The following is an 11,603-nucleotide window of genomic DNA, read 5'->3' as shown; positions in this document are numbered from 1 at the left end:
TGTATGTATGTGTATCCTAGTAACGGACATGTGCATGTTTATTAATTTAAGCAAGTTGCAGTGTATATTATTTTATTTATTAGAATTTCCCCGACTCAAGCGGGTAGGATTAATTGGCTCTGCGTTCCTTTTCGACTGCAGAGCTGCCCCAACAGTCGTCTACCTGCTCCGGTGTGCATCATGACACGTGTACAGATGCTCTGTGTGTCTCCATGCGAGCGCCTGTCTGCTGTGGCCAGTTAATTGCCTCCAGATTGGTTTGGTTAATGAAGCATGTTGTTGTCGTGATAGATAGTGGCACAAGATAGCCTATGTGTGTGTGTCCACGCTTGGCTGAGGTTAAATTCAACCCAGGTAATCAGAGTTGAAAAGCTGCACTGAATCATTCTGAGCCTCGGGCCAGCGGGACAAGACAATTAAAGGTGAAACTTGCAGCGCAGGTGTTGCAGAGCTGCTGTGAAAGCTGCTCTTCATCTGCTTCCTGAAGATTTGGAAAACTTATTTCAGGAGAAAGTAGCACCAGAGGCTCTTGAGCCTGAAAACTGTCACAAAGGGTGTTTTTAAAAGACATTTTAAGAGCCCTCAAACTATAGCTTTTATTAAAACTCATCCTGGTGGTGTAAAGTAAAAAGATGTCCAATAAAATGACCCGTTCCTACTTTTATAGGTAACGCTGTGATGATTTTACTCTCAGGGCTTTTGTCAGTGAAACTAACTTTATATATAGGATGCACATCCTAAGTTTCACTGTTATTGTCCCCGGTCAGAGTGAAAAGGGGAAATTGGAAATTAATTAACGCTCCGTCCGTCCATCCATTCATCAGTCTGTGAATGTTGTGAGCACGATAACTTGAAAAATAAGTGCGGTACCAACTTGCATTTTGCTGTGTTGCTGCATCTAAGTTTCAGAACGGTTTCTGTCGAAAACTGGGTTGCCATGTCAAATTCCAAGGTGGCTGGTGACATATATAAGTGTCAGGCTAATGGCTCAGAGAAGGAGGCTGGAGTAATTTATCAACATCACACATGTTCTGTGCAGCATAATGTGTGTTTTGAGTGGCCAGCTTTTGATAAAAGCAGCCTATTTTAATGTGTATGGCTCGCATAACCGTATTCTTGGTCATGCACATTATTTCTTTGCCCACCTCCGCCCACGTCCTACTCACCTCGATTTGATTTGTACCCACCTTGGTATCTGCCCCCACCTGTATGACTATAGCCTCAGGATTTCTGTGCAAGTGGTAAAATACAACTTGTTAGAAAATGTTCAGAACATGTTTAAAATTGAAGCATCAAGACTGCATTACAATAAAAAATAAATAAATAGGGAGCATCGTGAACCTTCAAGACATTTTAGGAGTTTCACAGAAATGCTGTTCAACAGTGGCAGCCCAGTTAGATTAGAGCCTTATTGCCACAACATTTGGTTCCCCAGCAGAACATCTTGTTGTGACGTCTGTATTTTAGTTATTCCTGTCAGTAGTTGTGATGTTTGTTTTACTTGTCTTTCCTGTAGACCACAATCTGGACCTGGTGGAGAAAGACTTCACCATCAACACAGTCGCAGGCGCCATGAAGGCCTTTTTCTCCGAGCTCCCTGATCCTCTGGTGCCCTACAGCATGCAGACTGAGCTGGTTGAGGCCTTCAGTAAGTCTTGGGAGGATGGGTGTGGGGGTTCAGGGATGTGGGGAGTATTCCTCATCCATCCATCCTTCCATTCTTTTACTCGCTTCTTCCTTTTTGGGTTGCGGGGCCCACTGGTGCTCATGTCCAGCTGTCATTGTGCGAGAGGCGGGGGACACCCTGGACAGGTCCAAGTCCATCACGGGGACACATGGAGATAAACGAGACAAACAAATATTCACTCTCTCACTCACACCTTTGGACAATTTAGAGTTCCCATTCAGCCTAACATGCATGTTTTTGGTTATATGGAAGGAAAATGGAGCACAAGGAGAAAACCCACGCATGCACAGAGAGAACATGTAAACTCCGCCCAGAAAGTTCCCGGGCCGGGATTTGACCTGGCGATCTTCTTGCAACAGCTCTTCCAACTGAGCCACCATGCTGCCATATTCCTCACACAAAATCCTTTTTTTTTTTTTCTGGAATAGTAACTTTCCTTCGGTGCAACAAGCAAACCTCCTGCAGTCTAAATCCATCCAGAGAAAACGATGGCTTGTGATAAAGGGTGTGGGGCTATGAGACAATATGTTTAATAAACTCCTGCTTCTCCTTTTCTTTTTTTCCTTCTTGTACTGTAATCTGTCGGAACGAAGGCACCGGAGAGGTTCACCCACCCACCACACTGTCACTCGCTGAGCTGTGAGGTTTGTAACGGCTCCTTTGGCCGTGGCAAAGACCCGATAAACCTCCCACAGTTTATACCACAGCAGCAGAAAGAGTGGAGGAAAGGGAAAGGGAGGCAGATCCAACGACTTCTTGAATTTATTTATCTTTTAGCGGTTTGACAGAGTTGGTGCTGAGTTACCAAACAGAGGGGCGGAAAAGCCTGGACTGATCTCGTCACAGTAAAGTTACTTCAAATGAGCAGGGAGTGGCCTTTTGATCGCTGTTAATGGACGTTCAAGCAGGAGGAACCCAAGCTCCGTAAACCTATCCTTCCCCTAAATATGTTTCTAATCCACGCTGATCTCATAGTGGGAATACAAAGTCAAGATTCTGTGCTTGTAAATGGTGTGTGCGACGTGGAGGAGAACATCTGCTGCTCTCGCTGCAGCTCTGCCTCGCTCACACAGGCAGGCTGCACCGTGCTGGCCGGTGACGTCAGATCGTCTGACTCATTCCTGGTTGTCGTCAGGCTTTAACACACCCTGTGTGTGTTTGGCAGTGATCTGCAGTAATCTAATGTCTGTTGTTTCCACAGTGGAACGTGGAGTTTTTGTCCAGTGTGTAACTTTGGAGTCATTTTAAATTAAATGATGTTGTGTTTTTTTTTTTGTTTTTTTTTGGGATGAAATTCCTCAGTCCAGCCCAGATTATTAGAAAGTTCAAACTATTTGCCTCCCCGATGCTCGTTCAAATTCTTCCCTTTTTATTGTTTTCGCTTGTACTTTCCATCGCTCCTTTTGTTATTTTTATTTATTTATTTTTTTACTCCCCAGACAGCTTTTCCTCAGAGTCCTCTAATCTGTCTTTTCAGCCTCTTTTCCTCCGCCGTCTCTAACCTGACATCTCTCTCTCTACCTTCGCTCAGAGATCAACGATCGGGAGCAGCGCTTCCACGCGATGAAGGATATCCTGCGACGCTTTCCCAAGGAGAATTACGAGCTCTTCAAATATGTCATCAGCCATCTGAACAAGTGAGTGATGGGATTCGATGAGCGCTGACTGCACCGCTGGTCGCCCTGTGAAGTGACCCGTGGGTGATATTATCTCTGAAACGGCCTCGCTGAGGTTTATAATCAGGTTGAGTCACAGTACGTTAGTAATTTATGAATACTGAAGAGATTGTACAACTGATTAGAGCGGATAGCTTTATGTTTGACAACATGTGTTGTGTGGCCGTTAAAACTATTTAAATAAAACCTTGAATTAAAGAAAACTAAATTCATATTTCCTGCTGCCTTACGTGCCAATGTTTTAATCCTCACACCATCTGTTGGCTCCGAGTATGTGATGGGGATCACTATCGGCTACTAACCCGCCAAACTTTAGCTCAGCTATTTAAAAAATGACAGAGTTATCAGCATTTTTGTGTTTACCAAAGCTGCTGCTCTGTGGGAGCCATCTTGAATCAAGTTGACTCCAAAAGGTATTCAGCTGTAGATGTTAATCTATAAAATGTGTCCTTTAGTTCACGAGATATTTGAAAGACATATAGACACCAGCAGTTACAGCATCACCTATCTGTCATGGCAACAAGCGACAATAAAGACATCTATTCTCCCCAATTACAAGTCAGTTTATTTATATAGAGACAAATCACAACAGAATTCATCTCAGGGCACTGTACAAAAACATTCACATACCTATAAAAGCCAATTACCGTAGTAAAAATTATTTATCTAAGGGAGGAAGCCAGCAGACTTGATGATTCTTCACTTTCTCACAGTCTCCCATCCTGAGCAAGCACAGTGGCAACAGTGGAAAGAAAAACTCCCTTTTAACAGGAAGAAACCTCCAGCAGAACCAGGCTCAGGACAAGCGGCCATCTGCTTCGACCGGCTGGGTTTGAGAGGAACAGGAAGGAGGAACAAACACAGATTGGCAGGTCAAGGCGTATGTGCAGACATACCCCCTATAGGAAGAAAGACAAAAAAAAAAAACACGTGATGGATAGAAAAAATTAGAAATCCAAACAGGCAGAGTAGAGTGAGTAAAGGGGGGAGTGGTGGCGCAGAGGCTAGAGAGGTGGGCTTGTGATCCGAAGATCGCCGGTTCACGCCCCGGCCCCGACAACATCAAAAAAATTGTGGGTGGGGTAGGTGAAACACCCACACTTGCCCCCACCCTCATTCGCCCCACTCTGGGCCCATGAGCAAGGCCCTTAACCCCCACCATGTGCTCCCTAAACAGGTCTCTCTTGAAAATGAGTTCTCGTGGCTCAATGAGACTAACCTGGATAAATAAAGGCTAAATGAAAAAAAAAAAGACAGCAGCAGAGTGAAGAAATGTGGTCAGTTGTCCTCCAGAAGTCTATGCCTATAGCAGCATAACTAAAGGATAACTCGGGAAACCCAAGCTAACCCTAACTATAGGATTTATCAAAAAGGAAAGTCTTAAGCCCAGTCTTTAAACTGGACAACGTGTCAGCCTCATAAACAGAAACTGGAAGTTGGTTCCACAAGAGAGGAGCCTGATAACTGAAAGAGCTTCCTCCCATTCTGCTTTTGGAAACTCTAGGAACCACAAGTAAACCTGCAGTCTTAGAGTGAAGTGCTCTGTTAAGAAAATATGGAACAATAAGATCAGTAATATAAGATGAAGCTAGGTTGTTGAGAGCTTTGTAGGTTAGAAGTAACAAACTAAACCTTTAAAGGTCATAAAAAGATTTAAGAAGTTAAGAGAGCAGGTGTGTCAGTACAATACATCAACATTTTTGCTTTAGTCTCCATAAAATGGTCTCGTCACTAAAGAATCCTGGGATTTAAGGAGAATCGTTCTAAACCAAGAAGGATTGCTGCGGCAGGTTGGGCCACAGTTCAAAGCCACCGACGTTTGGTTTACGCCCGTTTTTTTAAAGCCCTTTTGAAAATGCAATAAGCACCTTTTCAAAGAAGAGCAAGCTTTTAAACCCTGGGAATAGTTTTGGTTTAGTGTAAAGATTCCAATCCTATGTGGTCAGGTAGATGATTTATTTTCAAATTACGGATTTGGATTAAAAAAAAATTGCGTGGGATTTTGCGCTGTATCATTGCCACGCTTCGGTTCCCCTCAACCAGTAAATCTGAATGTGGATTTGGGGACTTTTCAGTCTGTTTTTGTTTTGGAGGAGCACTTAGCAACAATTGCTGCACTGCGAGCGCCGGGTGTTTCTCCCTGCAGTGGACGCACCTCTGACTGCCTCTGCTCTGAGCAGCAAACGGCGGCAGCATCCTTGAGGAAGACTTTTTTATTTTATTTTTTTATTTTTTTGTCCTTGCTGTGACTCAGACACTGTTCAGTGTTGAAAAGAAAAAATCCCACCACCTCTTCAGAAACCAAACCAACATGAGTCCAGAGAATATCCAGTCAGTTGAAATGGATTTTGAAAGCACTAATTGTCTTTGGTTTGAGGTTTTGCTTTTGGCTTCACTTGACTGAGTGTTTGCTGTTTGGCCTGTGAATAAAGGAGCAGCGTCGACCCCGCCCAGAGTGAAAATCTAGTCTTATTTGAAAGCTTTTAATTGTGATAGTTGCTTTGTTTGGCTTCATTCCAGTGGTTCTGTCTGTAAAGTGGGCACCAAATGGAGCCCTGACGCTGGTGCTGTAAACTGATCAATTCAGTTTATTTAACGAGCACAACAGAGGTCATCTCAGGGCACTGAACAGAAACATTCATATATAAAAATAATAAGTTAGCACTATTTATCTGAGGAGCAGACTGCTCTGAATTTAACTCCATCACAGAACTCTCGTCTTGAGCAAGCATGAAGGCGACAGTGGAAAGGAAAACCTCCCTCATGAGGAAAAAACCTTTAGCAGAACCAAACTCAGGACAAGCGGCCATCTGCTTCGACCGGCTGGGTTTGAGAGGAACAGATACACAATGGCAGGTTAAGAATCACATGATGATAGAAATAGCATCAAATGAAAACTTTAATTTTAACAATTCATTTAAGGAAATGAGGTCAATTTGTCCTCTAGTAGTCTAAGCTCTAGCAGCAAAACAAGCCAACCTTAACTATAGGATTTATCAAAAAGGAAAATCTTAAGCCCAGTCTTCAAACTGGACAATGTGTCAGTCTCATGGACAGAAACTGGAAGTTGGTTCCACAAGAGAGGAGCCTGATAACTGAAAGATCTTCCTCCCATTCTGCTTTTGGAAACTCTAGGGACCACAAGTAAACCTGCAGTCTGAGAGTGTAGTGCTCCATTAGGAAAATACGGAACAATAAGAACTGTAATATAAGATGGAGCTAGGTTGTTGAGAGCTTTGTAGGTTAGAAGTAAGATTTTGAATTCAATTCTGGATTTGACAGGAAGCCAATGAAGAGAAGCTAAAACTGGAGAGAGATGATCTCTCCCACTAACTCCAGTTAAAACTCTGGCAGCAGCAGTTTGGATTAACTGAAGACGTTTTAAAGAAAAATTTGGACACCCAGATAATAAACCATTGCAATAGTCATTAGATAATAGTTTTTAAATGACCTCAGTTAAATGGACGGACGAGCTGATGGCTAGTCTGAGCAGGTTAGTGTTACAATTTAAAGGCTTCACTCCAGTTCAAACAAACACTATTTGATGAACTTTACATGCTGGTTATGTCACAATCTGCAATTCATTTTGTACATTTTAAGTTTTAAATGCAGTTTTTTAATGTTTCATTATGAAATGTTTAACATGGAAGTTGTTTAAGACGACACTGATCCAGTTTGGTCTGTTTTTCTCCAAACTGAGGTTGTTCAAAGACGACAGGTAAGATATTAATTGTTCATAACCCATCCACAGAACCACACTTGAACAGGTCTAGGTGATCAGAACTTTTGTTTTGAAAGGGTTCCAGAGGGTTAATCGCAAATATTTAGTGCAACATCAAAACATGGAGCATCTCTTTTGTAGAATTTAACATAAATAATCATTATTTTTTGTGTGTTCTCCTCCTCAGAGTGAGCCAGAGCAGCAAGTTGAACCTGATGACCAGCGAGAATCTGTCCATCTGTTTCTGGCCCACCCTCATGAGACCAGACTTCACCACCATGGATGCTCTGACCGCCACCCGCACCTACCAGACAATCATCGAGAGCTTCATCCACCAGTGTTCCTTCTTCTTCTACAATCAGCCCCTGCCCGATGGTCTCACCGGCTCCCCCAACTCCACACTGTCCGGGGGAGGCACCTCCGCCTACTCCTGCATGGCCGGAGGTTACTCGCCCTCGCCAGCTCCATCCCCGGCTCCTTACGTCCTCCCCGCCATCCCACCTGTCATCCCACATTACGGTCCTCCTCTCCACCACCACCACCACCATCAGTATCAGTCCCCGTCACATTCCCCACCTCCGACTCCCCAGTCCCCAATCCCAGCCCTGCTGCCACCCTCTCTGCACCCCCATCACCCCCCAGCTGAACAACACATGCTGTGAACCAGGGATTAAGGGAACGAGAGAATTAAAAAATTAAAAAATTGAAAAAGCTGGCAGATAGTGGTGTGATTAAAGGGTTAAGGATGAGACTGAAGGAAGTGATTAAAGGAGGAACTGGGGAGAGGAAGTGAAATTAGGGAGAGATGCAGTTTGTGCAGGGTCTGAGAAGACAGAGGCGTATGAGCCTCTGCTGCTTTCAGGAGGGGAGGGGAAAAAGAGCGGACAAGCGCTCGGGCCAGGAATGTGGAATAATCAGGAGCCTCTGAACTGGTGGTATGATGTTCCTCCCTCCCCATCACTTCATCCTTTTGTCACACGTCATCCAGGCCTGCCCTCACTGCCTTACAGCCACACAGAGTTGTTGACGGGGCGCAGGAAGGAACTACGAGGTGCAACATGACGGGTGTGTGCACGCTGTTCCACTGCTTCACTTCTGCATACATGACACTAACGTCCAGTGGAGGTTCAGGGACCAGTTCTGTAGGCCAGCCCACCTGCTGCTCCAACCCTGAGACTGGAAGGCAAGTCCAGAGCTCGTGTTTGTTTGCTTCACCACTGCACAGAGACGACTTGTGCAAGAAACACGTTTTACTGCTCACCCGACAGGATGTTCTGTCCCCGGCGACTTCCAAATTCCTTTCTGTCAACCCCTCTCTCACACACACACACACACACACACATACACACAATCAGTCTTAGTCATGGCAGTATGCCAAGCACAGAAAGAAAAAAAAACTCACCGAACTGGATCTGCTCGGCATTGAATTGGAGCAATGCATTATGGGTGCTGCAAGTGTTTTTGCATTCTGGGAAGGCTCTATCATTAACCCTCCATTTCTCTGTTCTTACACTCAACAAAAACAAAGCTTAATGTTAAATTAGTTTTTATTTTTTTTTTCTAAATTGGGCTTTCTGCTCTTCTTTAGCTTTTTTTTTTTTTTTTTTCCAGATGTTAATTTTTAAGAATATTTTGGGTCTTTCTGACCCGACGAGTATGAAAGTAGGACGTCGTCTCTGTTTAACCTGAGCTGCTCGGTGTTTGACAGTGAGTGGGGACACTTCCAGCGTTGGACCTGTACCTGTCATGTTCTTTCACTCTGCAGCCGTTCTTTGGAAGCAAGTCGGTGCTGCAGTTTTACCGTTGTTTAAAAAAAAAAAAACAAGCACTTTTCTGAGCACTTTGAAGGCACATTTCCAATTGTAGCAGGCATTAAAGTGACGACCACTTTTCCTGTCAGTCCTTCTTGTCTCTCTGTGGGAGCGCACCACTGCCATCTAGTGGAAGAACGGAGTATCACCTCCACAACTGCATGGGTGTAGCACCGTTCCCCTGTGGTTTTTGTAGCATCCGTCTTGATGGTGCAATCGTCAAGCTTGACCTTTAACAGCATCACATGGATTTAAAAGTAAATGACGTCTGGTAGTTTAGATGTAACGAGCAGATCATGGAGACGATAAAGACCCAGAGTCTGTTCCTGCGATGCCTCTGGCCTCGTTGCAGCTGAATAAATGAAACTTCCTGTCTGGGTTTTTGCTTCATTGTGGACTCAGACCTTCGTAACGGAGTTCGTTCTCTTTCCAGAGACCGTGTTTTGGAAAAGAGAGCAGTTTTGACAGGTGGGGGGGTGGGGGGGTGGGGGGGGGAGACATATAAACCACTGCTGTGTGCCTCATCATTAAATGTCTGGACTAGTCTTGAGCCAGGTGTAGCCACTTGGTGTCAGACCACCTCACGGTCACTGCGGACTTCTCCGAGTCCTCAGTCCGAAAGAGACGGCTTGATTCTGGGAGTTAGAGAGACAGACAGAGTGAGAACAGACAGTCCCTTCTTTCAGTCGTTCATTCACTCGTTCATCCGCCCCGCCTGCATGACCGGAGCGGAACATCACAAAATTCTTCGATTGAGCCTGCTGTTGCCGTGGCAACCAGCAACGAAGCAGCTGGAGGAGAACCGCCGAGTTTGTGCGTTCCTGCGCGCGTCGTCCGAAACGACAAGAACAAAACAACTTCCGACCAATCACAGGAGACTTCATCGAGTGGGGGGGTGGGGTGTCATTTTCTGTGTCTGGCAGCCGTCCAGACCAGCATGATCCAAACTAACGGGAACGGGGAGGAATGCAGCTGCTCTTGTGGTCATTTACCCCGTCTGGATTACACACTGATCCTCAGAGAGTGCGAGAGAGACTGTGGGGGGACAGTGAGGGAGGGAGGGGGTGAAGATGGACAGCTTACGGGTGAATGGGATCATTATTCGGGAGACGGAGGGAGGGAGGGGGGTGACCACTGGTACTTGTGTGAGGGCGCCGGCCGGTGGCGTTCCCTTTTGTATATCGATGTGTTAATACTGAAATGACTGTGAGGGGGCCAAAGAGGGGGGGGGGGGGATGGGAAGCAAAGTGACATTTTAGATGAATGAATTAAAAAATGTGACTTTGGTTCAGTGCTGGAATATTAGCTAATTTTACTTTTTGTTGTTCCAACGTTGGTGACAGACGTCTGCTGAGGAACCAGCAGAACTGTATTCACATGGCTGTTTATCGTCGGGGGTGGGGGGGGGGGTCAACACCTTCCACCTTCAGTCGAGAGCAGTGATCGAAACAAATTCTCTTTTTATGTTTTGTTTAATAAAAAATAAAGAATTTACAGAGCGTTTGTTTTTTTTTTTTAACCGTTTCTTTGTGAATGATTGAGACACCTGCCAGTTATAGTGCATGTTTCAACGGAGGGAGGAGGGTCCGACTCTCACTATTTAAGAGATGATACGAAAATTAATAAATGTAAGAGATGATGTGGGGGGGGGGGGGTTTGAAATGATTAAAAACAAAAGAAATGAAGTACTGTAAAGTGAAAAGAAATGAAAACTGTCCTTTGCTGAGTGTGCTCGTTTTGTCTCGGTGGGAATGGTGTAAACAGCAAGGCCTTATGTGATCTGTATCATAGTTAATAAATCAAATCTTGTACACTTCTGCCTTCTCGTCTCTTCGTTCGCAGCAGGAATGATAAACGTGCTCGTTAAGCTGATGAGAGAAACCCAATCTTTCAGAAAACCTTTTTTTTTTTTTCTTGGAACATTTTTATTGTTGCACATTTGTGCAGTTATAAATAAAAACTGATCCTACGAGTCAAAATTACGAGGCGCTGTTTTACATTTCAATTCAGTTCATTTATTCAGCACCAAGTCACAACAGAGGTCGTCTCAGGACACTGAACAGAAACATTCATATACAAAAAAAAAAAAAGTTAATGTTAATTATCTGAGGAGCAGACTGCTTAGAACTTTACTCAATCACAGACTCTCATCTTGAGCAAGCATGAAGGCGACAGTGGAAAGAAAAAAATCCCACATGAGGAAGAAACCTTTAGCAGAACCAGGTTCAGGACGAGCGGTCATCTGCTTCGACCAGCTGGGTTTGAGAGGAACAGATACACAATGGCAGGTCAAGAATCGCATTAAGGTAGAAATAATATGAAAACTATTCAATTTTAACAATTAATTTAAGGAAATTAGGTCAGTTTGTCCTCCAGTAGTCTAAGTCTATAGCAGCATGACAAGCCAACCCTAACTATAGGATTTATCAAAAAGGAAAGTCTTAAGTCCAGTCTTAAAACTGGACAAGGTGTCAGCCTCATGGACAGAAACTGGAAGTTTGTTCCACAAGAGAGGAGCCTGAGAACTGAAAGATCTTCCTCCCATTCTGCTTTTGGAAACTCTAGGAACTGTGAGTAAGCCTGCAGTCTGAGAGCAAAGTGCTCTTTTAGGAAAATATGGAACAATAAGATCTTGAATACAAGATGGAGCTAGGTTGTTGAGAGCTTTGTAGATTAGAAGTAAGATTTTGAATTCTATTCTGGATTTG

General features: G+C 44.2%; 1 protein-coding gene across 2 annotated transcripts in view; it reads left to right on the top strand.

Moving 5' to 3' along the window:
• The window catches only part of arhgap35a (Rho GTPase activating protein 35a), an 83,583-nt gene extending 75,154 nt beyond the window's left edge, over window positions 1–8,429 (top strand). For both annotated transcript variants that reach the window (XM_037677505.1, XM_037677504.1), the window contains exons 5-7: window positions 1,517–1,648; window positions 3,219–3,324; window positions 7,272–8,429. In XM_037677505.1, the coding sequence (XP_037533433.1) occupies window positions 1,517–1,648; window positions 3,219–3,324; window positions 7,272–7,746 (713 nt within the window). In that variant the 3' untranslated portion in view covers window positions 7,747–8,429. The remainder of the gene's footprint in view (window positions 1–1,516; window positions 1,649–3,218; window positions 3,325–7,271) is intronic.
• The last annotated feature ends 3,174 nt before the right edge of the window (window positions 8,430–11,603 follow it).

This window comes from Nematolebias whitei, chromosome 6 (assembly GCF_014905685.2).
Source record: "Nematolebias whitei isolate Nwh7 chromosome 6, NemWhi1, whole genome shotgun sequence".
In the NCBI taxonomy this organism is placed as follows: Eukaryota; Metazoa; Chordata; class Actinopteri; order Cyprinodontiformes; family Rivulidae; genus Nematolebias; species Nematolebias whitei.
Note: the sequence above shows the minus strand (reverse complement) of the source record. Positions and strands in the feature narration are given on the sequence as shown.